General features: G+C 45.5%; 1 protein-coding gene across 2 annotated transcripts in view; it reads left to right on the top strand.

The window, feature by feature from the left end:
• HACE1 (HECT domain and ankyrin repeat containing E3 ubiquitin protein ligase 1) overlaps positions 1-22,709 on the top strand; it is a 118,183-nt gene that overhangs the window by 24,193 nt on the left and 71,281 nt on the right. For both annotated transcript variants that reach the window (XM_088460435.1, XM_088460434.1), the window contains exons 4-7: positions 10,852-10,956; positions 11,349-11,424; positions 15,997-16,128; positions 22,249-22,331. In XM_088460435.1, coding sequence (XP_088316561.1) covers positions 10,852-10,956; positions 11,349-11,424; positions 15,997-16,128; positions 22,249-22,331 — 396 coding nt within the window. The remainder of the gene's footprint in view (positions 1-10,851; positions 10,957-11,348; positions 11,425-15,996; positions 16,129-22,248; positions 22,332-22,709) is intronic.

The raw sequence follows: 22,709 nt of genomic DNA, 5'->3' as shown, positions 1-22,709 counted from the left end.
GTGGACTTAGGGTTAGGCACCCCCCCCGGGAGGGTTAGGCTAGGGAGAGGGAGGGTTAGGGTTAGGCACCCCCGGGGGGGGACTTAGGGTTAGGCACCCCCCCGGGGGACTTAAGTTTAGACAGCGGAGAAGGGGGGCGGGTTAGGGTTAGGCACTTAGAGGGATGATTAGGGTTAGGCACTTGGGGGGGAGGTTAGCGTTAGGCACTCTTAAGGAGGGTTAGGGGGTTAGGTTAGAACATACTTACCTATCGACGATCGGGATTTCCAGCGCTGTCGATCTTCTGCTGCCGGGAACTCTGCTGTGGTCGGCCAGGCGCTGCCGGGAATCGAACGGCGGTATTTCATACCGATTCCCACACAGCAGGCCTCGCTGTGTTTTTACTGTTCGGTATCTGTTGATACTTTCACTACTCCGATGGGGTTTGTCTGCTTCTATATATCCTAGTTTCCTTAGTCTCCCTTGGTTTCTTTTAGGACAGGAGCCGTTTATCCCCATCTCGCCAGAGATCCAAGTGGGTGTATTAGTTAGTCCGTGGCTTCCAGTCCTGGACTCTTCACCTTCTTCAGGGCACCTTCATAATCCTCTTCCTAGTTTTTAGCTTCTCTGAATAGGGGGCTCCCTATTTTGGTAGTTCTTACACATGGCCTGTGTCCGTTGACTGTTGGATAGCTCTTCCTCTGAAGAGATCCTCAGGGTTTTTACACCCCCGGTGTGGTTGTGCATCCGCGATTCTTATCTTCTAGAGTATCCCGGTTGTTTTCCTACTTGGTATCGGGCCAGTAAGCTGGTTCTGACTACACACTTCCATCCAGTTGGCTGTCATCTGTCATTTGGGGTCTTTTGATACGTGTTTTCTTTTCGGCTGTTGGCGTAGGGTGAATGTTTGTTTCTTTTTTCCCAGACGAGGTGGCCGCTGGTCTTCCCCTAGACTCGCAGAGAGTTTCAGGTGTGTGTATGTATATATATATATATATATATATATATATATCTCTATTATATGCCTGGTATTGCTGGGATTCTACTGTCAGTGGCTGTTGTAGCTTCCTGGTTTACTATCTAGTTTTAGTTTTTTTTTTTTTTTTTTTTTATCTTGTGTTGCTTCCCTTCTACGGATTCTTGTTGGTGCTCTCTGCTACCATCAACCGGGGTTGGTCTGTGTTCCGCTGAAATTACGGGACTAGGGTCACCGTTCTCCTGTTCCTTTCATTTTACGCTGTATTATGGGAATTTCTACGGCCGTCCTGCAAGGAGTTCTGATTGTCTCCTTTGCTCTACAGCGCTTGGGCCTCTACTCTGGCTTTTCAATTTGTCCTTTTTGGTTTGACCGCTTGGTCGACAAGTTTCTCAGCGCTTCCCACTTAGCTTTGGGACGTCCCCAGTGTCTTTAGCTCCAGTGTCCCCTAGTGGATGAAGGAGAAAATAAGATTTTGGAACTTACCGGTAAATCCATTTCTCCGATTCCACAGGAGACACTGGACACCCACCCAGCGCTGGTTACCTGCCCTCATGTATGGCTCATTCTATTTTAGTTCTTTTGCGGTTGTCTGCATTACATGGCTGTGTGACTACATGTGTTCCCTGCAGCGGGTTTCCTCTGTTCTCCTTCAGTCAGTCTTCTGCCGTTCTGTGGGCTTCTCCTTCTCCTCGTCTTCCTATTGTCCTCAGTCTCCTCTTGTCCTCAGTTTCTAAACTGGGGCTGATGGGGCATAGAGGGGGAGGAGCCAGTCACACTTCTAAATGTATTTAAAGTGCCACAGTCTATACCCCAGTGTCTTGAGCTCCAGTGACCACTGTGGAATTGGAGAAATGGATTTACCAGTAAACACCAAAATCCTATTATTATATCACCCCCCCCCCCCCTTCTGGATGGAAGGAAAAATGCGTCAAGAAAACTAAACATCAAGAAATCCTAGAATCTCTTGTCTCATCCCAGTTAACAAATTCACATTGATAAAAGGATGGTTTGTTATTTTTTCAAGACAACAATCCAAAACATTCATGAAAATCCCTCTGATTTTCAGGAATGAAAATCAAAAGCTTAAGGTTTTGGACTTGCCTTCAGTCCCCAGACTTGAACATTATTGAAACTTGAAGCCTGATTCAGAGGTGGATGCAGATGAGGCCACAGCTGAGTCTTTTGGTGGTTTTTCATCTGCGTCTTTATGTAAAGGGCACTACAAATCCCTTCCCTGATGTACACCTGTGCGTATGCTAAGTGCACACTACAATATATGAATGGGAAACACAGATTATACTTTTAGATGTCATTTTGAAAGTTTTGTGACTTTTACCGCTCCCAGCATGCGTGAAAATGCAGCATGCTTCACAAGTTGTATTCAGGGAGTCGACTGTCAAGTCGACACCATAAGGTTAATGATGTCAACATAAAAAATGACAACACCTGGAAACCGTTGACCTATGAAATGGCGCTGTTGTCAAAATGTCGACAGTTATATTAGGGTTACTATTAGGGATAGATTGACTAGCATAAAAAAAGACTACGTCAACATTACGATCATGTAATGTTCAGTTCACTAAGGGGATATTAGAAGCGGGGACCTATTCCGATTGCTACATTGAGAAGCAGTGACAGAGCCGTATGATTAATAAGAGATGCAGGTATTAATCTTTATAGCAACAAACCTGTCACTGGAATATAAACACAAGTAATCGGAACCACCATATACTTGGCACACAGAATTAAGTGGTTAATTCCACACAATAAAAGAGTTGCCGTATCCCATTTGCTTGTTATAGAAAAAAAAAGCGCTGTTCACTGTACTGCAATCTTTCAACACTGTTGCAAATGGTGATATATGATTACTACAGAATAACCATAGAGATACAAATATTAGTTACAGTATCGTTTGCTTTTGAGGGGAGTCCAAATACTCTTTGATAATGGTATAACAACACAGTCATAGATATAGCTCATTTGTTGCATGAGTTGAAAATAAATTATAGGAATATAACTCTATACCAAGGAACTCAACTCGGAAGTATATGCTTGAAATTACTTGATATGATAGACAGCAGAAAGAATTTTAAATCATCTTTCTATATATCTGAACACATCTTTTCCTCTATTTCTGATTTTATTCAATATTTCGCCTATTTGGACAATATATTTTAATGAATTACATAAAAAAGTGCACCAGACAAAAGCTTGTCCTTTTTTCTTTTGTTGTGTAATCGATTGTACTTTTGCAAGATTAATAGGGAGCACCTCCATAATTAATTATCAAAACGAAAATAGACAGATGGAATACTTAGGTCATTAGAAACCAGTACAGTACTTATTCTCTGGATCAATCAATAACTAATCATACATACATCGGTGCGGGACCGTTACAGTTCTGTTGTAATGTAATATTCAGGTTCACTATGCTGAATAGCAAAATGGTTAATGTCAACATTATAAACATGTCAACCTGGTCAGTGTTTACTATACGACCATGTTCTTATTATCTTGTAACACGTAATTGGAAACAAGCTGAACAATTGTTAATTGTTTAGCTGTCTGTGAAGTGTGGTGATGCCATAATGACTGCATGTATGGAGAGAGCTTGGTGTCTTTGGGGTTCATTGATCCTGATAGTCGTCACACTGAGGTGTTCAGTTAATGATGTCCACTAAAATATTACAAGTATAACAGTGCTATTTGTTCAGTAAACATGTTCTAACCCAGGGCTTGACAAATCTTTGTAAAATCCGGGAGCCATCTTAAAAGTTTAGGAGCCAGACCTTTGTCCGCGAGGGGCAGTTACTGGTGTCTAGCACATATACAAGTGGAAAGGCAGTTATCGGCGGGATGGGGGGGGGGGGCGGCAGTTACTGATGGGTGGCACTTATTCAAAACCCTGTACTGATAGCCCCTGTGTATTGCTATCTAAGATTAAGTCAATGCAACAGGCTGAGAAAATTTGTAGGGGATCTTCAAGTACCAGCAGGCATCGTAGAAACCCAAGGACAGGATAGCAGGCTTATCTACCTCACGCTTTGGGAGCTGGGAGGGTTATCAGCCACTTTCAAAGCCGGAGTCGTCCTCCAAAACCCCCCCTCCGTTGGAATCATGGGCTCCCTGTAAAATTGATCCCGAAGGTGTCAGTCCGAGGAGTTGTGGCAGCCCCAGCACCACCCTGCAGCCAGCCACGTCCTTCCGGTCCTGAGGCCTCTCACAGAAGACCTCTATCAAGTGGTCCTGCAGCAACTCCGTCAGGCTGGGCAGGCTCCGTAGCTGTTGACGAGCGGTGACAGCGTGGTGGCTTGGCCCGTTAGTCAGTCTGTCCGTCCCCCCCTTACACGCTGTTGACGCTGCTGAGAGGCTGGGACAGCTTCTCCTTCACCACACACACTTGCAGGAGGGAGGAGGCAGAGCCACACTGACTGTGGCGGGTACACACTCCAGTGACATGCATGCCCAGTCTACTCCTGCAAGCACCTTCGGAGGAGCGTTTTTTTTTTTTTTCTTACAGTTAGCTTTGTTTGTAGTGTTTATTTAGAAAATTTAGTGGCCAGGACTAAAATCTTGGTCTCCATGGAGCCCCGGATTTGTCAAGCCCTGTTCTAACCACATCTCTATGCTTGATGGGATTATGTGGAATGATCTTTTCTACTTCAGGGTCCATAGGGTATCCACAGGATACCTTGGGGTATAGGTGTAACGTCAGTCATCGGGCACCAAAGAGTTAAGCTTTCAGCCTCCCAGGATGCACTAGGTCCCCCTCCTATACCCCGCCCCCGAGCCAAGGCATCTCAGTTTCGTTTGGTGCCCGGCCGGAGTCGGAGGCACCTGCTAGAGGGGGGCTTAGAAGAGCCCCTGAAGCTTTTTCTTCATGCAGCTGTGGCTGCACATCTGGATGAACAGCATGGACAGTCAGTCCTGACGTCCATGCTGTCTTCCCTACACCCCGCCGGTACCAGAACGCCGGTACTGATCCGGGGATGCTGGTGGACATCTGGGGTCACAGCTAGCGGTGACCCCAGATGTTCCGGACCATGGCCAGATTCAAGGGGGACAGAGGTAAGCAGCGGGGTCCCGCGGGGGGTCCCCGCTGATCACATGGTCCTAAGTCCCCAGGCAGGGGGCTCCCTGGGGACTGGCTGCAGCGTGGAGCCAGGCGACCAACCTGCGCTTCCACTACCCCCTGGGACAGCGGACCACAGCAGAGCGGTAGCGCTGCGGCGTCCCAGGGGTTAAATGCATGCCAGGGGAGTGCGCCTTCCCTGTCTCACAGCCGGCGCCTCCCCCGCTGCACACAGCCCTCTCTGCACTGTGCTGACTGGCCCTGTGTCAGCGCTCCTCCCCCAGGCCAGCCTTCTCTCTGCTCCTCGGCGGCCATCTTTTCTGAAGCATGGTGAACGCTGCTGGAAGCCTGCATTGGAAGCATCGTGGTCTGGGTCCCCCCGCATACCTCTCCTCCGCTGTGGTCAGGTCTGTGTATTCAGCGCTGTGTCCTACCAGGCCCTGTGTCTGTGTAGTTGAGTGATCAGCGCTGTTAGTGCAGGAATTTGTTATTTCTCTGCATTGTATGTGACTGTGCTAGCGCTGCTGCCTGTAACTTTTTTTCTAAACTGTCAGCTTTATACTGTCCCTGTTTTTTCTGCTAAGCCCTTGCGGTGCGGTGCTGCAGGGTGGTCTCTCGCCTCTTAAATATATAATTGGTGAGAGGGGTCACATACCTGGTGCCATCATGTCTGAAAGTGATTTTCCCCTCCGACTACAGTGTACTACGTGTAAAGTACCGTTAGCGGAAGGGGAGGGTAGCGCGGAGGGCCTCTGCCGGCAGTGTTTGTCTATGGCGCGGCCTCTTACGGTTACTGCACCGGTAAAGGAGCCGCCCTGGGCTTGTTTCGCTCAAGCGCTTACAGCCTTAGTGGGCCAGTTAGCTCCGCAGCCCGCGTTTACTCCGATGGGTTTGTCCCAGCAGTCAGTGGTGTCGTCACCCATGCAGGGTTTCCCACGACAATTGGTGGTACCCCACAGTCTCCCTATTTCCCCGCTCCCGGTTTCTCAGGAGCCAGCGTGGGTTAACTCCCTGACGAGTTCTGTACAGCACTTGTCGGATGTGTTGCAAGGGGAGTCTGTGATGCGGCCGCATAAACGGCCGGTGGCGTCTGTCGGCTCCTTATGACGATCGGGAACCTCTCCATGCTAAGGACGCTGATGCTAAGTCCAAAGTATATATTCCTGGACTTATTCGGGCGGTCCGCACAGCCTTGGTGATTGAGGACGAAGTTCCCCCAGCGGCTAAATCTAAGTATGCCTTTTTCAAAGATGTGAAGGGCGATGCCACAGTCTTTCCTCTTTCGGGTCAGTTGGTGGACCATTTAGAGGAGGCGTGGAAACAGCCTGGCAAAAGATACCAGCCGCAGAGACGCCTGGCGGTGGTTTATCCGTTCGCGAATAATTATTTTGCAAAGTGGGAATCCCCTCCACAGGTGGATTCTCACGTGACCCGTCTTGTCCGTAGTGCCACATTGCCGATGCCATCCATGTCCTCCCTTAAGGATGCTACGGATCGCAAGGTGGAGATCTGCCTGAAGTCCGCTTATTCCCTTGCGGGGGGGGCAGCACGGCCGGCTATGGCCATTTGCTGGGTTGCCAGAGCGATGGAGCGCTGGGCGGATTCATTAGAGGCTTCTTTTGATTCCGACTGTCCGGCCGAACAGGCGGAGTTGATTGGCAATCTCCGTGATTCGGCCACCTACATCAACGAGGCGGCCCTAGACATTAGTACTCTGGTGTCCAGGATTTCTTCAGCAGCGGCAGCTGCTCGTCGCACCTTGTGGCTGCGATCCTGGAAGGCTGACGCAGATTCCAAAAAGGGTCTGGAGGCGTTGCCGTTTACCGGAGAAGTTCTCTTCGGTCCGGATCTGGATAAGATTGTGGCCACACTGGCGGCAGCCAAATCGGCTTGTCTCCCGTCGGCCACTGCTCCTTCTGGTTCTGGACCATCGTCCTTTCGGTCATCTAGGGCCCAGGGCAGGCCCAAACCAGTCGTTTCCTCGACAGGCTGGCCCTAAGAAATCGGTCAAGCCCCGGAAGCAGGCATGGAGTACCAGACGTCCGGCCCCCAAGCCAGATGACAAGCCTGCGGCCTGACGGTCAGGGCCTCCCTTTGGGGGATCCCAGGGTGGGAGGCTGCCTGCTGCAGTTCGCCCAGTGTTGGTCGACCACTACGTCAGACACTTGGGTTCTGGAGGTGGTCTCCCACGGGTACGCCCTCTCCTTCCGGCACAGACCCCCGGCTCGATTCTTCACCACGGGTCTACCGTCAGACCGGAACAAGGCTACGGAGCTGCGGAAGGTATTGCACACTATGCTCCAGGCTGGAGTTATAGTGCCTGTTCCATTCTCCCAGAGGGGCCAGGGTTTCTGTTCAAATCTTTTTTGGTACAGAACCCCAATGGGTCGTATCGTCCGATTCTCAACCTCAAAGCACTCAACAGGTCTTTGCGGGTACCGAAGTTTCGGATGGAGACCCTACGGTCCATCATTCTGGCGCTGGAACCTGGGGACTACATGGTGTCATTGGACATACAGGACGCTTACCTGCATGTCCCTATTCTTTTGCGCCATCAACAGTTCCTCAAGTTTGCAATCCGCAGCGACCACTTCCAGTTTCGGGCGTTACCTTTTGGCCTGGCGACAGCACCACGGGTTTTCACCAAGGTGATGGCGGTCATGGCGGCTTCTCTGCGGCTGCAGGGAGTCCGCATGTTGCCGTACTTGGACGACCTGTTATTGGTGGCAGGATCTCCAGAGCTCCTGTTACGCCACTTGGACCTGACCATTGCACTGCTGCAACGGCACGGCTGGCTAATCAACTGGCAGAAGTCCACTCTAATCCCGTCTCGGAGGATTCTGCATCTTGGAGCCATATTGGACTCGGGACAGCAAAGGATCTTCGTGACGGAGGACAAGATCTCTGCTTTACAGTCAAGGGTGCGCAGTTGTCTGCACAGCCGCCGGGTGTCCCTACACTCGGCGATGAGGTTACTGGGCTCCATGGTGTCGGTGTTCGACATGGTGGAATACGCCCAGTTTCACTCCAGACCTCTGCAGCACCTGATCCTGTCCAAGTGGAACGGGCTGTCTCAGTCTCTGAAGTCCCAGACGATTGTGCTCACCCCGGAGGTTCGCCTGTCCCTTGCTTGGTGGTTACAGACGACCCACCTCAACAAGGGACGTCCGTTCTGGGTTCCAAATTGGGTCCTGTTGACAACGGACGCCAGTCTTCGGGGCTGGGGAGTGGTTCCAGGGCAGGTGGACGCCGACAGAAGCGGAGCTTCCCATAAATATCTTGGAAATCCTTTGCGGTCTTCAATGCTCTCCAGCAGGCACATCGGTTTCTCCAGGGTCACCCGGTACAGGTCCAGTTGGACATCGCTACCACCGTGGCCTACATAAACAGGCAAGGAGGAACCCGCAGTAGGGCGGCTCTCGTAGAGGTCTCTCGGATCCTGGTTTGGGCGGAGCGCAATCTTCCGGCCATATCAGCGGTCTTCATCCCGGGAGTGCTAAATTGGGAGGCGGACTTTCTAAGTCGCCAGGACGTTCATCCGGGGGAATGGTCCCTGCACCCGGACGTTTTTCAACTGCTGGTGGACAGGTGGGGTCTTCCAGAGATTGACCTCATGGCGTCCCGGCTCAACAACAAGTTGCCGGTGTACGGGTCTCGCACAAGAGACGAAGGGGCGTCTCTGGTGGATGCTCTGTCCGTCCGGTGGACGTTCCGGTTCGCATACCTGTTCCCTCCGGTCTCCCTTCTTCCACGGGTAATCCGGAAATTCAAACAGGAAGGAGGGACGCTCCTGTTGATAGCTCCCGCGTGGGCCAGACGGCACTGGTTCTCAGACCTTCAGGGTCTGTCCGTGGACTGTCCACTGCGGTTGCCGCTACGACCGGACCTTCTGTCTCAGGGTCCTTGTCTTCACCCGGACCTGACTCGGCTGTCTTTGACGGCGTGGCTGTTGAGACGGCCATGCTGAGGTCCCGGGGGTTTTCCAGCTCTGTGGTGCGTACCATGTTGCGAGCTCGGAAACCGTCTTCCGCGAGGATATACCATCGCGTGTGGCATACGTTCTTCCAGTGGTGTCGACCGAGAGGTTATGCACCGCGGGAGTTTCGTCTGTCTCGGATTCTCGCCTTCCTACAAGCGGGACTAGATCATGGGCTTCGCCTTGCTTCTTTGAAGGTACAGGTTTCGGCCCTGTCTGTCTGGTTTCACCGTAGGATTGCTACAATCCCGGATGTGCGCACCTTTATGCAAGGTGTTGTCCGCATTCAGCCGCCCTTTGTTCCACCTGTGGTGCCTTGGGATTTGGCTGTGGTCCTGAGGGCTCTCCAAGGACCGCCGTTTGAACCACTGGGCTCAGTGGATCTTAAATGGCTAACAGCTAAGACTGTTTTCCTTCTGGCTATTGCTTCGGCCAGACGTGTTTCTGAGTTAGGGGCTCTTTCTTGTAGACCCCCTTTCTTGGTTTTTCATGGGAACAGGGCAGTGCTCCGCACTCGGCCCGAGTTTCTTCCCAAAGTTGTTTCCCAGTTTCATGTTAACGAGGATATCGTTGTTCCGGCCTTTAACTCACCGGGTCTTTCTGTGGGTGAGGCCTCTTTGGATGTTGTGCGGGCCTTAAGGACTTATGTTGACCGCACTTCTACGTTTAGGAAGTCGGACGCTTTGTTTGTCCTCTATGGCTTCCGTAAAAAGGGTTGGCCTGCTTCAAAGCAAACTTTGGCAGCCTGGATCCGTATGGCTATTTCTGAAGCTTATCTTCATGAAGGCCTGCCGGTTCCTCCTTCTGTGAAGGCTCATTCCACTAGGTCTGTTGGTCCTTCGTGGGCAGCTCGACGTGGTGCCTCTGCAGTCCAGATCTGCAAGGCTGCTACGTGGTCCTCTGTCCATACCTTCGTGAGGTATTACAGGTTTGACACCTTCGCCTCTCAGGGATGCTTCCTTCGGGCGGCGGATTCTCCTTTCTGCACAGGAGCGTCCCCACCCTTAAAGGATACTGCTTTGGGACATCCCCAAGGTATCCTGTGGATACCCTATGGACCCTGAAGTAGAAAATATGAGATATGGTAAGAACTTACCCTTGTTATCTCTATTTCTACGAAGTCCATAGGGTTCCACAGGACTCCCGCCCTGTCGCACCTGTGCTGCAGATGGGCTTTGCTCTGGTTACCGGTTTTCCGTCTCCCTCTGGTGAGAATGTGATTCTTGTATGTGTCCAGATCTTTGTTCTCTCTCTTCCTTCTCCTCCTCCGGCCTATGGCTTGGTAACTAACTGAGATGCCTTGGCTCGGGGGCGGGGTATAGGAGGGGGACCTAGTGCATCCTGGGAGGCTGAAAGCTTAACTCTTTGGTGCCCGATGACTGACGTCACACCTATACCCCAAGGTGTCCTGTGGAACCCTATGGACTTCGTAGAAATAGAGATAACAAGGGTAAGTTCTTACCATATCTCATATTTTAGCATCTGCTTTTTTTGGTAGAGAAGATGAGAAATGTCAGTCTGAAAAGTTGTACTGTTGTATGAAAATTCAAGAGAGGCTATCCATATCAATTAGTCATTTTATTTCACTCAGTTGTGCAAAATGGTTTTACTTCAGTTTCAACTAATATGTCACTTAGCGCACAGATTTTGTCTTATTTTCACCTTTCTCCCTTTTGCTTATAAGCACAACATCACATATGCTTTGTATTAGGTTGTTAGGTCTATTTACTGTATTTACATTTCGATATTAGATGTTTTTGTTTATGAATGTTCTATATATTCAGTACACATACTTTATTATATATTGCTCACCACATGTGAATTGTATTCTCCTTTTCTCTGCAGCTGTGGCTCTGTGGAGTGCCTTGTTTTGCTATTAAAGAGAGGAGCCAATCCAAATTATCAGGATATTTCTGGATGCACGCCTCTTCACTTGGCAGCTCGAAATGGGTATTTTTTTTTTTTTTTCAAATATATATATAATTTTTTTTATTTTTATTTTAAAACCTAGGAATAAATAATACATTAAATGTTAAGCATTAGGGCCCAGTTAGTGGTACTGCAAATTGTAGGGATCTTAAGTGTTGTTTTTTTTTTGTTCTTGAGATACACACATTGGTGTGTACATTGCAGAAATACTTCAGTATTAAAGACTTTTTCCTAAATTTAAATTAGTTTATTCACAATTAGATTTAAATTACATTTTTGAAACTGTAAACTGTGTGACTGTAGTGTATTCAGTAAACTGAAAAAGAAATTTGAATGTTAAATATGTGTATTTATTCCAAAATTGAATCCTTTTTGGAACACACTATTTGTAACATACTATTTTTAATTCACAGGCAGAAGAAATGCATGAGCAAGCTGCTAGAATATAATGCAGATGTCAACATTTGCAATAATGAAGGTCTGACTGCAGTGAGTATTTCTTTTGTCTACAGTTTGGTGAAATGTAGAGGTGCAGTTAAAAACTACACAAATCACGTGGGGTTTAACTTACGACAAGATTTCTAAGTTTAATACTGGTAATTTCTGAAAACTCTAACTTTTAATTTACCTTTTTATGTTTTACTAAAAAAGAGTTGGTTAGTAAATTTACTCAGAGGTGCAAATCTTGCCTAAATCTGGAAATTAGACACTTTCATTCAACTCATGGTGCTGAATGTGAACTATATTAATGCTACCTTTTGGATCCAAAAAACGCTGGATCTAACAGTGATAATGTGCAGGGTTGTCTCTGCTCACTATTGGGTCTTCCCAAAATATTTAAAGAAAAGTTATGAACTTTAATTCAATTAGAGGAAAAAATATTTAGCTGTTAAATGTTTCAAAAAGTTTTAATTCTTTTGTAACCTCCCCCTTATCATGCCTAGACCACATTGTGTTTGACTACTATTCAATTTGTGGGAGCCTTTTGCACATTAGTAAAATTGTGAATGTAGCACAGAGTAATGATTGATCCTCAAACTCCTGCAATATATATACCCCATAGCTTTTTCATACCCCTGTATAATGTACACACATTTGGTATGTTTTTCAGATCAAGCACTTAATAACATATTGGGATGAATATCATGGTTTAACCTCCTTTTTTTCCAACTAATAACTATCAGCTATCAAAATAAAGACCTGTATGTTTTTTAATTATTTTTTTAAAATCTTTTTCAAAATTAATTTGTGTGTATTAAGATGTAAAAAGAAAACTTTTGAAGATCTACTTTTCTTTTCAATTAGTTTATTTTCCATGAACTTTTAAATTGCACCTCTTTTATATCAGTCACGGATAATATAATTTATATCCATGGTAATTAAAGACTTCGGCTATTTGGACAAACGCCTTTTAATAATTATGTAAATTGACACACCTTCAGTGTTGTGTTAATTATTTATTTTTTTTAATTTTAGATATCTTGGCATGGTCTGTCAATTTATCTGGATTCTAAATTTATCCAGACAAGTCGGAGGCACTTTACCTGGGCCCCACAATAAAACCCACTTGAGTTAAATATTTGGGGGTTGAATTACCACGTCATATTGCTGATCTTTATGACCTCAATATGAGACACCTGATTAGAGAGGTGGTGGGAGAATTATCTAGATGGGGACATCTATTGGTTTCTTATCTTGGCAGGATACATCTATTAAAGATGATTTCATTTCCTAAACTCTTATACCCATTGCAAATGTTGCCCATTTTGTTGACAGTGGCAGATGAAACATTTTTATACAAAACTTTCTGAGAATTTATGTGGAAATCTAACCGCCCTCGGATTGGCTTGTTGAAGCTTTACCAAATTTGGGTAAATGGAGGTGTTAATCTGCCCAATTTTAAAGTTTAAAGTCATGCTGGGACTGGTTACACATGACACAAAGGTTATGGCGGCTCATCTTCGGAGCAGGGGAATCCAAATATTTCCGTATAGACTTGCTTATCCTGGCCCATTCTCTAGGTTCTCAGGGAGCACGTCCGAGTCACTGTAGATCTTCTCCACGCTCACGGATGGGTCATCAATTGGAAGAAATCCTCTCTGACTCCCTCTCAGCAAATAGTGCATTTGGGGGCCTTGCTGGACTCAGCGGGTGTTCCTCTTGGCAGACAGAACCTTGCAGTCCAGTATTCGATCCGGGGGGCCTTCCTAATGGACGCTTTGGAGAATTAGTGGACCTTCCCGCTCTTGTACATATTCCCTCCAATCTCTGATTTCGCGGATCCTCCGCATATTGATGCTGGAGGGTGGCAAGTTAATCCTAGTGGCTCCTGATTGGCCGCGAAGGGTGGATCTTCAGGGCCTCTCAGACGCTCCTCTGCGTCTCCACTGCGGCCATATCTTCTGTCTCAGGGCCCGTGCTTTCATCTAGATCTGGCCCGTCTCGCTTTGACAGGGTGGCTCTTGAGACATCCACCTTAAGACCTAAGGGATTCTCCAGGTCAATCATTAACTATCCGCAATGCCCGTAAGCCCTCTTCAGCTAGAATTTACCATCGGGTTTGGAGGACTTACTTTGACATTGTGTTTGGCTAGGAAACTTAACTCCAGGTCATTCCAACTCTCTTAAGTTCTCTCCTTTTTGCAGGTGGGGCTGGATTTGGGCCTCTGCCTTGCTTCACTGAAAGTGAAGGTTTCATCCCTTTCTGTTCTCTTTCAAAGACATATTGCGCTATTACCAGATGTTTGGACTTTTATTTCCAGGGTGTCCTCCACTTGCAGCCTCCATTTGTACTGCCAGTAGCGCCTTGGAATTTGTCCTTGAATCTTAGGGCCCTTCAATCTTCTCCTTTTGAGCCTTTAGACACAGTGGACATTCGTTGGCTTACCTGGATGACTGTCTTCCTTCTTGCCATAGCTTCTGCGCGGCGGTGTCGGAATTGAGTGCATTGTCCTGTCGTTTTCCGTTTGTAATCTTTTACCAGGACAGAGCTGTCCTTTGTATGCGACTAGGCTACCTTCCTAAAGTTGTTTCCAGGAGATTGTAGTTCCTTTTTTCCAGGTTCCGGATTCTTCACTGGAGAAGGCCTCTTTGGATGTTGTGCGGGCTCTCCGGATTTATGGGGACAGGACAAAGGGTTTGTATAAGACAGATGCTCTTTGTCCTGTATGACTTTCACAAACTGGGCTGGCCAGTTACTAAGCAGTTGTTGGCCAGATGGATCCGTTTGACTATTCGCTACGATTATGCTGCGGCTGTTCTTCCTGCACCATCCGTGGTGACTGCTCATTCAACCCGGGAACTGAATGGGCTGTATGATGTGGTGCTTCTGCGGAGCGGCTGTGTAAAGCGGCCACTGGTCCTCTGCCATTACGTTTCTATTCCTTTGACACCTTCGCCTCCCCTGATGTGACTTTTGGGCGAAGAGTTCTCAGCGCAGCCCAGGAATTTCCCCTCCCTTAGGGGATTAGCTTTGGGACATCTCAGCAGAGAGCCTGTCCCCCCTATGGAAGAAGAAGAAAGGGAGATTTATGTGCTTGCCTGTTAAATCCTTTTCTTTGATTCCATAAGGGACACAGGGCTCCCACTCTGACGCACCTGGCTTGCGGGGCTTTGCTCTGTTTCCGGTTCTCATGTTTACAATTCCTGTGTGTTTGGACCTGAGTGAATGCCGGTCTTCCTTCTCCTCCTTCTCGTTCCTTGCATTAGGCTTGTTAACTGAAGTGCCTGTGACTGGAGGCGGGGTATTAGGGGAGGGGGGAGTCTGGGCTGTGTTGGACAAGTTTAACTATGTGGTGCCCAGACTCCAACCCACCAATCTATACCCAGCGTAGAGCCTGTGTCCCCTATGGAATCAAAGAAAATTATTTTAACAGGTAAGCACATAATCTCCTTTTTTTTTTTTTGTTTTTATTTAAAAAAAACAAAAAAAAACGTTAAAGGTTAAGATTATACAGTAGCTATAGTTGAGTGTAAGACCTCTCTAATAATTAAATTTTTGAAGTTTATGAAAAATACTAGTATCCTCAAAATTCTCTTTTTTTATTTTACATTTTATGGTCTGTTCTCTCCTTACCTATTACCCACTGATATTCATGGTAAAAGAGTCTGTTACCTAATTTCAAAATGATAATGTTTACTTCATTTTCTATCCCATGTAATATATCACATGTAAATAAGATGTAATAAAATTTAACAACTATTCTCAATTGTCTTTTCCATCTTCAGATGACTTTAATCAAATAGTGTATTAACTATGCCTTCTTGCAACCTTAACCTTCTTTCAAACCGCCTTCTGTGCTTTTTGTGTATATATGTATCACAGGGCATAATTATTTGTTATAGGTGCTCTGTAATCAATGCCAGGTAGCAACTTCACTTGTCCCAGATCCCACAGAAAAAGTAAAGTAATAGATTTACTAATTATTGCTGAGGGTTGTGTACAGGTGGAAAACTCCCAGTAAGTACACAAGGCAAGTCAGTGAATTTCTAGTTGTAACTGTGCATGTATGTATGTAATTTCCATTTGTTTTCTTCTCTTACTGGGGCTGATGCAGAGTTGAATTCAAGTCCATTTGCGGAGCGCATCTTGAGCCTTTTTAGTTTGCATATGCCCAGGAACAAGTTGTACACATCTCCACTTGTAAATGTCTACGTGAGTACGTCCTCTTACAGCCCTTCAAAGCTCACTGAGGGTATGTTGATGGAATTGTGCACTATACAGAGCTGTGCATACAGGTTTTTACACCTGTCTTCAGACAGCTCTTTTGCACCAGGGACAGGACTGGTGTAAGTGCGCACTGATAATGACTACGGGTATGAAACCTAGCATATAGAGCAGGGGGGACGGATCGGCCACAGAGGTGCATACGACTCGGCATGCTGGTTAATATATACATTTTGTTATGTGTACTCAATACTGAAGCAATTCCTGCCAGTCAAGTCTGCATCAGTCCCATTATGTACATTTTGGATATAATGTTCTTTGTGTCATGGTCTCGGTTTAGAGTGATTTGCACTTTATTGTAGTTAATGATGAATAGTTTCTTGTGTCCTGCTTAGATTCACTGGCTAGCTGTGAATGGTCGGACAGAGCTTCTTCATGACCTTGTCCAACATGTCAGCAATGTGGATGTAGAAGATGCAATGGGCCAGACAGCATTGCATGTCGCCTGCCAAAATGGTCACAAGACCGTAAGTCTGCATGTGCATTTCTTTTAAACTATTTAAGTTTGACAATATTTTTATTCAGTCCAATGAAGTGTATGTCTACCTCTGTTAGCAGACTGCTAACAGAGGGAGACATAAACTTCATTGGACTAAATAGAGTTTTAAAACTTGCTTGGCACTGGGTCTCATTGTTTTTACACATTGGGAGTATATGATACGTCTTCATATTTAAATTGCTATTAAGGAATCTGGTTACATTTATCGGTTGAGAAACATCCATCTAATTGTTCCAGTAAAATCGTTATAACAACTACTTGGCTTCTAAGAGCCTTTCTAGGAATTTCTCCCTATCAACGGATCGAAAATAAGCTTATAGCACTGAGTGTTCTAACCAGTTCCATATCATCGAGTGTTTATTCAGACCAGTTCCATTTTTGTATTTACCCCTTATGAAGTCCCGTATGCAGATAAAACGCGTAGGGTCATCGCTTTGAAAAACCTGCACCTACCACATGAGAGGTCCACCTAAGAGCTTACACCCGTAAAGGTGTAGGTGGTGGATAACCTCTATCCTTCTGTTCTGGGGCAGGTTTACTAAAGTTGTTTTATGCTATTTATGTATTGATTTGTATTGTAAATTGTTTTATATATTTTTACCTCTGTCGATATACCAAGAATAAAATATTCCGGTATAAGAATTATGGGCTGTCATAAGGCTGTTATTTTATGAATAATATTCAAAACATAAACAAATGGTGATTTGAAGAGTAACCAGAAGGTTGTGTTTGACCAAGAGCTAATATTGTAATAAATCCCACTGGGACCCCAACTTTAAAAAGTTTGGGTTCTACTCCACTGGTTTTGGGTCCCATCGCATATTATGGGGGTTGAGGGCAGGCGGTAGTTAGCAGTTGGGGTAGAGCTGGGGGTAAAGGTAGGGAGAAGTTTGGCTAGAGCTGGGGTTAGAGGGGAGTAGGGGCAGGCAGAGCTGGGGGTAGGGAGGGGCAAGTGCAGACAGTAGTTGTGACAGTGCTGGGAGCTAGGAGCAGGTAGTGCTGGGTGTAGGAATGGGGCAATGGTAGATAACAGCTGGGGCAAGGAAGGGGTTAGGGGAGGCAGTACTTAGGGTAGGGAGGGGGTTAAGGTGGGGGGGTTGCACACAGTTAACAGTCAGGGTAAATGGGAAATACACACCGCTACACAGTCAGGGCTAGTGAAGGAACACACACACACACACACACACACACGGGCCACACAGCCAGCCAGTGACACCAATGACTGGGGCATTACAGCTGGCAATTGACACCAGGTATAGGTCCACATAGATGGCCAATAAACACAAGTTAAGGGTCACACAGCCGGCCAGCAACACCAGGGACAGGCCACAGATGGTCGGTAACACCAGGGGACAGCCAGGGAGCACACAGCCAGCCAATAATACCAGGGACAGCCAGGGCGCACACAGTCGGCCAATAATACCAGGGACAGCCAGGTAGCACACAGCCAGCCATTAATACCAGGGACAGCCAGGGAGCACGCAGCCAGCCAATAATACCAGGGACAGCCAGGGAGCACACAGCCAGCCAACAACACCAGGGAGCACACAGCTGGCCAGGGACAGATGCCCTTACCTTTCAGGGTGCTCCTCTCCACCAGCACCGTGTGCACCTGAGGGTCAGACAGGAACTTCATCTGCTCCAGGGCGTTCTTCTCTTGCAGAGATTCCCCCAGGGAGGCTGGGGCATAGCGGTCATCTTCCAGCAGCAGTGGCACCAGCTTCCAGGTGTGTTTCTACACCCCGAGGCCGACACCTCCAAGCCGGTGGTGCCGTCATTTCCCCAGCCCGGGTCCAACACGGAGGCTGAGTGGCTGCAGCTGAGGCGGGAGCAGAGTGTGGCTGACACTCTCTGCATAAGCGAGGAGCGGGCAGCGCAGCAGCAGAGGGTGGACAGAGGGAGGAGGAGGTGCAAGCTCCAGGGGAATTCTGGGAGTTGTAGTCAGGAGAAACCTCCGGCAGCAATTGGATGAGAAGAAGCCGCCGGCGGTGATTGGGGTTTTTTTTGCAATGCACACAGGCAGCACACACAGACTTTTAAAGACTTCCTAAAACGCGTAAAAACTCGCTATAGCGCGTACTTTGCGAACACTGTTCACTTCACGCACTGCAATGATTCATATATCAAATTAAAGGAAATTTAATACTGAATTCAACACTATAAACAGAGGTCAAATATTTGCATTACAATAGAAGTTATGCTAGTTTCAGTCAGACCAAGAAGCACAGGTGCGTGAGATTCAAGAAGCAGATTGTAGTAACAGCTACTACCAGCCAATCGGAATCATCGTTCTGAGGACCAATCAGATGTCGTTTATGAGCAGGTGCAAGGTCATGTTCAAAGATGGGAAAGGTCAGTTTGGCTGCTTCATTTTGCAGAATAAAGATGGTTATTGAAGTGCAATTACAGTTGGATGTTTGTGTGTATTGTTTAGTGCTATTGACGGTGTAACAAATAAATACAACAGTTTTTGATGATAGGAGAATAAAACGAATTTGCGTCGGGGACAGATGGATGTCATCTGCGGCCATTAGCAGTGAACTGAGTGCAACTGGTGTTTTTGTCAGTGCAAGAACGGTACGGAGAAGACTAACGGAGGTTGGCCTAAAAGGTAGGATTCCCCGAAAAAAGCCATTGTTGAATAAAAAGCAGCAGCAGAAACGCTTACAGCAGGTAAAAGAACACATTGCATGGACAGAAGGTCAGTAGAAACAAGTGATATGGAGTGACGAAACTAAGATATCGATATTTGGTAGTGATAGGAGAAAATATGTGAGACGTCGCATCGGGGAAGAGGTACATCCAGATTGCATTCAAACGACAACAAAGAAATCCTACAAGTGTTATGATCTGGGCATGTATGACAGCAGATGCTGAAGGCCGCTGTTATGTCATAGATGGCACACTGAACAGCAGAAAGTACATTGATACCATCCTACAACCAAAACTTCTACCTTCTATCAGGGATCTTTTTCCAGATAATGTTGTTTTTTCCAGCACAATTCAGCTCCCTGTCACACTGCACGGATATGCAAACAGTGGTTCACGGAAAATGACATACAGGTGCTGGGATGGCCAGGAAACAGCCCAGACCTGAACCTCATAGAACATTTGTGGTTCCTTTTGAAAAAAACTGGTACATCTGAGGCTTCCATCCAATAAAACACAATTAATTGAGGCTATAATTGTCTCATGGCGCCACATAATAAAGAAGGAAGAGCTCCAAACATTGGTTGGCTCAATGCCACGTCGCTGTGCTGCCGTCTTGAAAAATAAAGGATACCCAACGAAATACTGATAGGGTGAAAATACCTGTGTACTTATGATGTTACTGTCCTAAGTGTTGTTTTCACTGCATAACTTCCCTTGTAATGCAAATATCTGACCTCTGTTTATGGTGTTAAATTTCCTTTCATCTGATATATGAATCATTGCAGTGCATGAAGTGTAACAGTTTTTATAAGCATTCGAAGTTGAAAAACATTAAAATTTCAAAAAGTGTCTGCAATTTTTACCACCACTGTATATATGTATTTTACAAAAATTGTTCCAGATTTGTGCTTTATGCAGGTACTGCTTTTACCTTGTCTGGGGTGGCGCCTCCTGCTCCTCTGTTATTCTGGGAGTGTAGCACTGAGCCTTGACGTCATAGGCCAGCACAACGTGCTCAGCCCAGCACTCCTGACCCACTGTTAATGGTTAGAGCAATGAGCAAAGATGTGCTGCAGCAGCAACATATTGCTCAAGATGTACGAGTGGTTTTAGGTGCTGGCGAAAGTGGGGTGATGGCAGTGAAACCATTCTACATCTAGGGCCTCGATGTCGGAGTGCAGTTCACTCAGTTGTTGTGTTACTGACTTGGAAAAGCGCTGCTCCTATGAGTGATCAGTGATGGCTACTTGATTGAAATCCAGTGAAATCACATTGCTTCACATTTTAGCACACACAGTGTCACATAATAGCATATATTTATTATAATTTCAGTAGCTTCTTGCACTGAGGTGAAATATTTCTGGTAAAAATGTATTCCTTTATAAAACAGAAGTACACTGTACTGTATATTGGCGGAAAGTACAAAAAGTGAAGTCTCCCACATTCTAGCATTGTCCTACTTGGGGGGCTATCCTCGTTTGAAAGCGGAAAGTCCCCTCTTTCAAATAACCACTGGGAAGTTATTTTCTGGTGTTCATGTGTGATCACCAGATTACACTGTTGCACTGCAGAAATTCTTATGAAGTTCAGAGATGGTGGATTAACTATCCCATTCGAGTTTCAGGATGCACTCTGGTACATTCTCACATGACAAAGTAGAGTCCCCTCTTTCAAATTATGTGGCCCCTTGGTTGTTATTTGGTGATCACCAGTCCATATCAACCTGCACTGGAGAAATACTAGTAGAGATGGATGAGAGTACTTAACCTGTATTGTTTCCTCCATACTGGCACCTGCACACTAAGGGGTTTGTATCATTTGGTGAGGTAGGTTGTCTATTTTTCAATATGGTATGACATGTCGGGCTACCTTATTATTTCCACACAATATTGTGTTTCATTCAAACATATAAAAAAGTGCAGATTTCATTCTGATAACCTACACATAGGGCTATATTTACTAAAGTGAGAGTTTTTTGGAAGTGGAGATGTTGCCCATAGCAACCAATCAGATTCTACTTACCATTTAACTAGCACGAGAAATAGCTAGAATCTGATTGGTGCTATGGGCAACATCTCCACTTCTCAAAACTCACTTTAGTAAATATACCCGATAGAATACAAATGTTTTCAGTTTTGAAAGGTAAAATAACACAGAAGCAATAACCATACGGTATTTGTTGTTGGTGGTTTGAAAAATAAAATATACACTCTTGGCTTGTGTTTCACTTTCTTGCTTTTTCAATGAAAAAACTATTTATGCCATCTGCATAGCAGCAGCTAACTGAAATTTGGATCCGCGGCAAGAAGGCTGGGAGGTGAAGCTTAGCGTTGGCAGCCGCCAAATGGGGACTGTACATCTCTGTACTTATACACTGGACTGGAGTTTGTGTGGGTGGCCTTCGGTAAAGTGGGCGATACATATGTTTGGTGGTCATCTCTGCTGCCTATTGTCAGGGTTTGTTTTCTGAGGTATTAAAGTATGTTTCCAACACGTTAGGTAGGTTGGTTACCTTACCCAGGGAACTTAACCATTGAGCCCCCCTCCCTTGAGAACTGCTTTAGGTTGTCCTCAGCGTAATGCAGGCGTCCTCCACAGGATTTTGAATCGCTACCTGTAAAATCCATCTCTCTGATTCCATGGTGGACACTGGACGCCCTCACTGCACTCAGTATGGAGTCTGTTCTGGTTCCGCCTCTAGTGCCTTGGCGGCGGTCTGTTCTCCTCTCCTCTCCTTCTTTCCGGCTTGTTTTTACGGGCTTTATTAACCTTTAACTGAGCTTGCTAAGGCTGCTGGGGTACATATTGATGTACATATTGCACACTTTATTATGTGTTTTATTGTTTTTTGATATATTGTTGTTGTGATTTTTTTATTTTTTATTTTATGTAGATTTGAGTTTTATCTCCCACTTATTAGTCCCCATTATTTATTTGTAGTATGTTATTGCTACAGCCGCACATTTGAAGCACTGTCGTTTTATTCTGTATATTGATTTTTTTTCTTTGTACTCTCTTCTGTTGATCACAAATATCTATTTCAGCTTGCTTTTTTCTTCACATGGCCAGTCTCTCTGTGTCCTGTTGACTTTAAATAGATGGGGACAGACGCAGGGTTTTGTGTTATGGCAAACCATTTTCCAAAAAAACAAATGTTACAAACATTTTGTATATTTGAGATCATGTTTTATTGTGTTGTATTGTGTAAAAGTGATGTTTGAACATCAAACATAGTTTGGGAATAAGTTGTGTTATGGCAATGTGCTAATATTTTTTGTGGTTTTATATTCCACAATTAGTTCTAGTCTTATAGTGTACTTTTTTTTTTTTTTTTATTTGAGACCGTATTTATTTTTTTAGGCTTAATGATCGTTTTATGTGTGCATGAATTATATAAACACTAAAATATTCCAATTTTCATATATTTTTATTATAGACTGTATTGTGCTTATTGGATAGCGGTGCAGATATAAACAGGCCTAATGTTTCTGGAGCTACTCCATTGTATTTTGCATGCAGGTAAGACACAAGGATACTTATTTCAAGTTTGCTATTAAAGCTTTGCCATTTTATGTCACGTTTTCTTAATTACTGTTTCAAATACTCATTGAAATTGAATTGGCAGTCTAGCTCAGTACTGTTTCTGTTCTTGAAAGAAACTTCTTATTTATTTTTTATTAAAATATATATACACCTACATACAGTCGGGTGCATAAATATTGGGACATTGACAGAATTTTCATATTTTGGCCTCTATTCACCACCACAATGACTTTGAAATGAAACAAACAAGATGTGCTTTAACTGCAGACTTTCAGATTTAATTTGAGGGTAATTACATCCAAATCAGGTGAACGGTGTAGGAATTACAACGGTTTCTATATGTGCCTCACACTT

This window comes from Taudactylus pleione, unplaced genomic scaffold, assembly GCF_031769625.1.
Source record: "Taudactylus pleione unplaced genomic scaffold, aTauple2 ptg000046l, whole genome shotgun sequence".
Lineage (NCBI taxonomy): Eukaryota > Metazoa > Chordata > Amphibia > Anura > Myobatrachidae > Taudactylus > Taudactylus pleione.
Note: the sequence above shows the minus strand (reverse complement) of the source record. Positions and strands in the feature narration are given on the sequence as shown.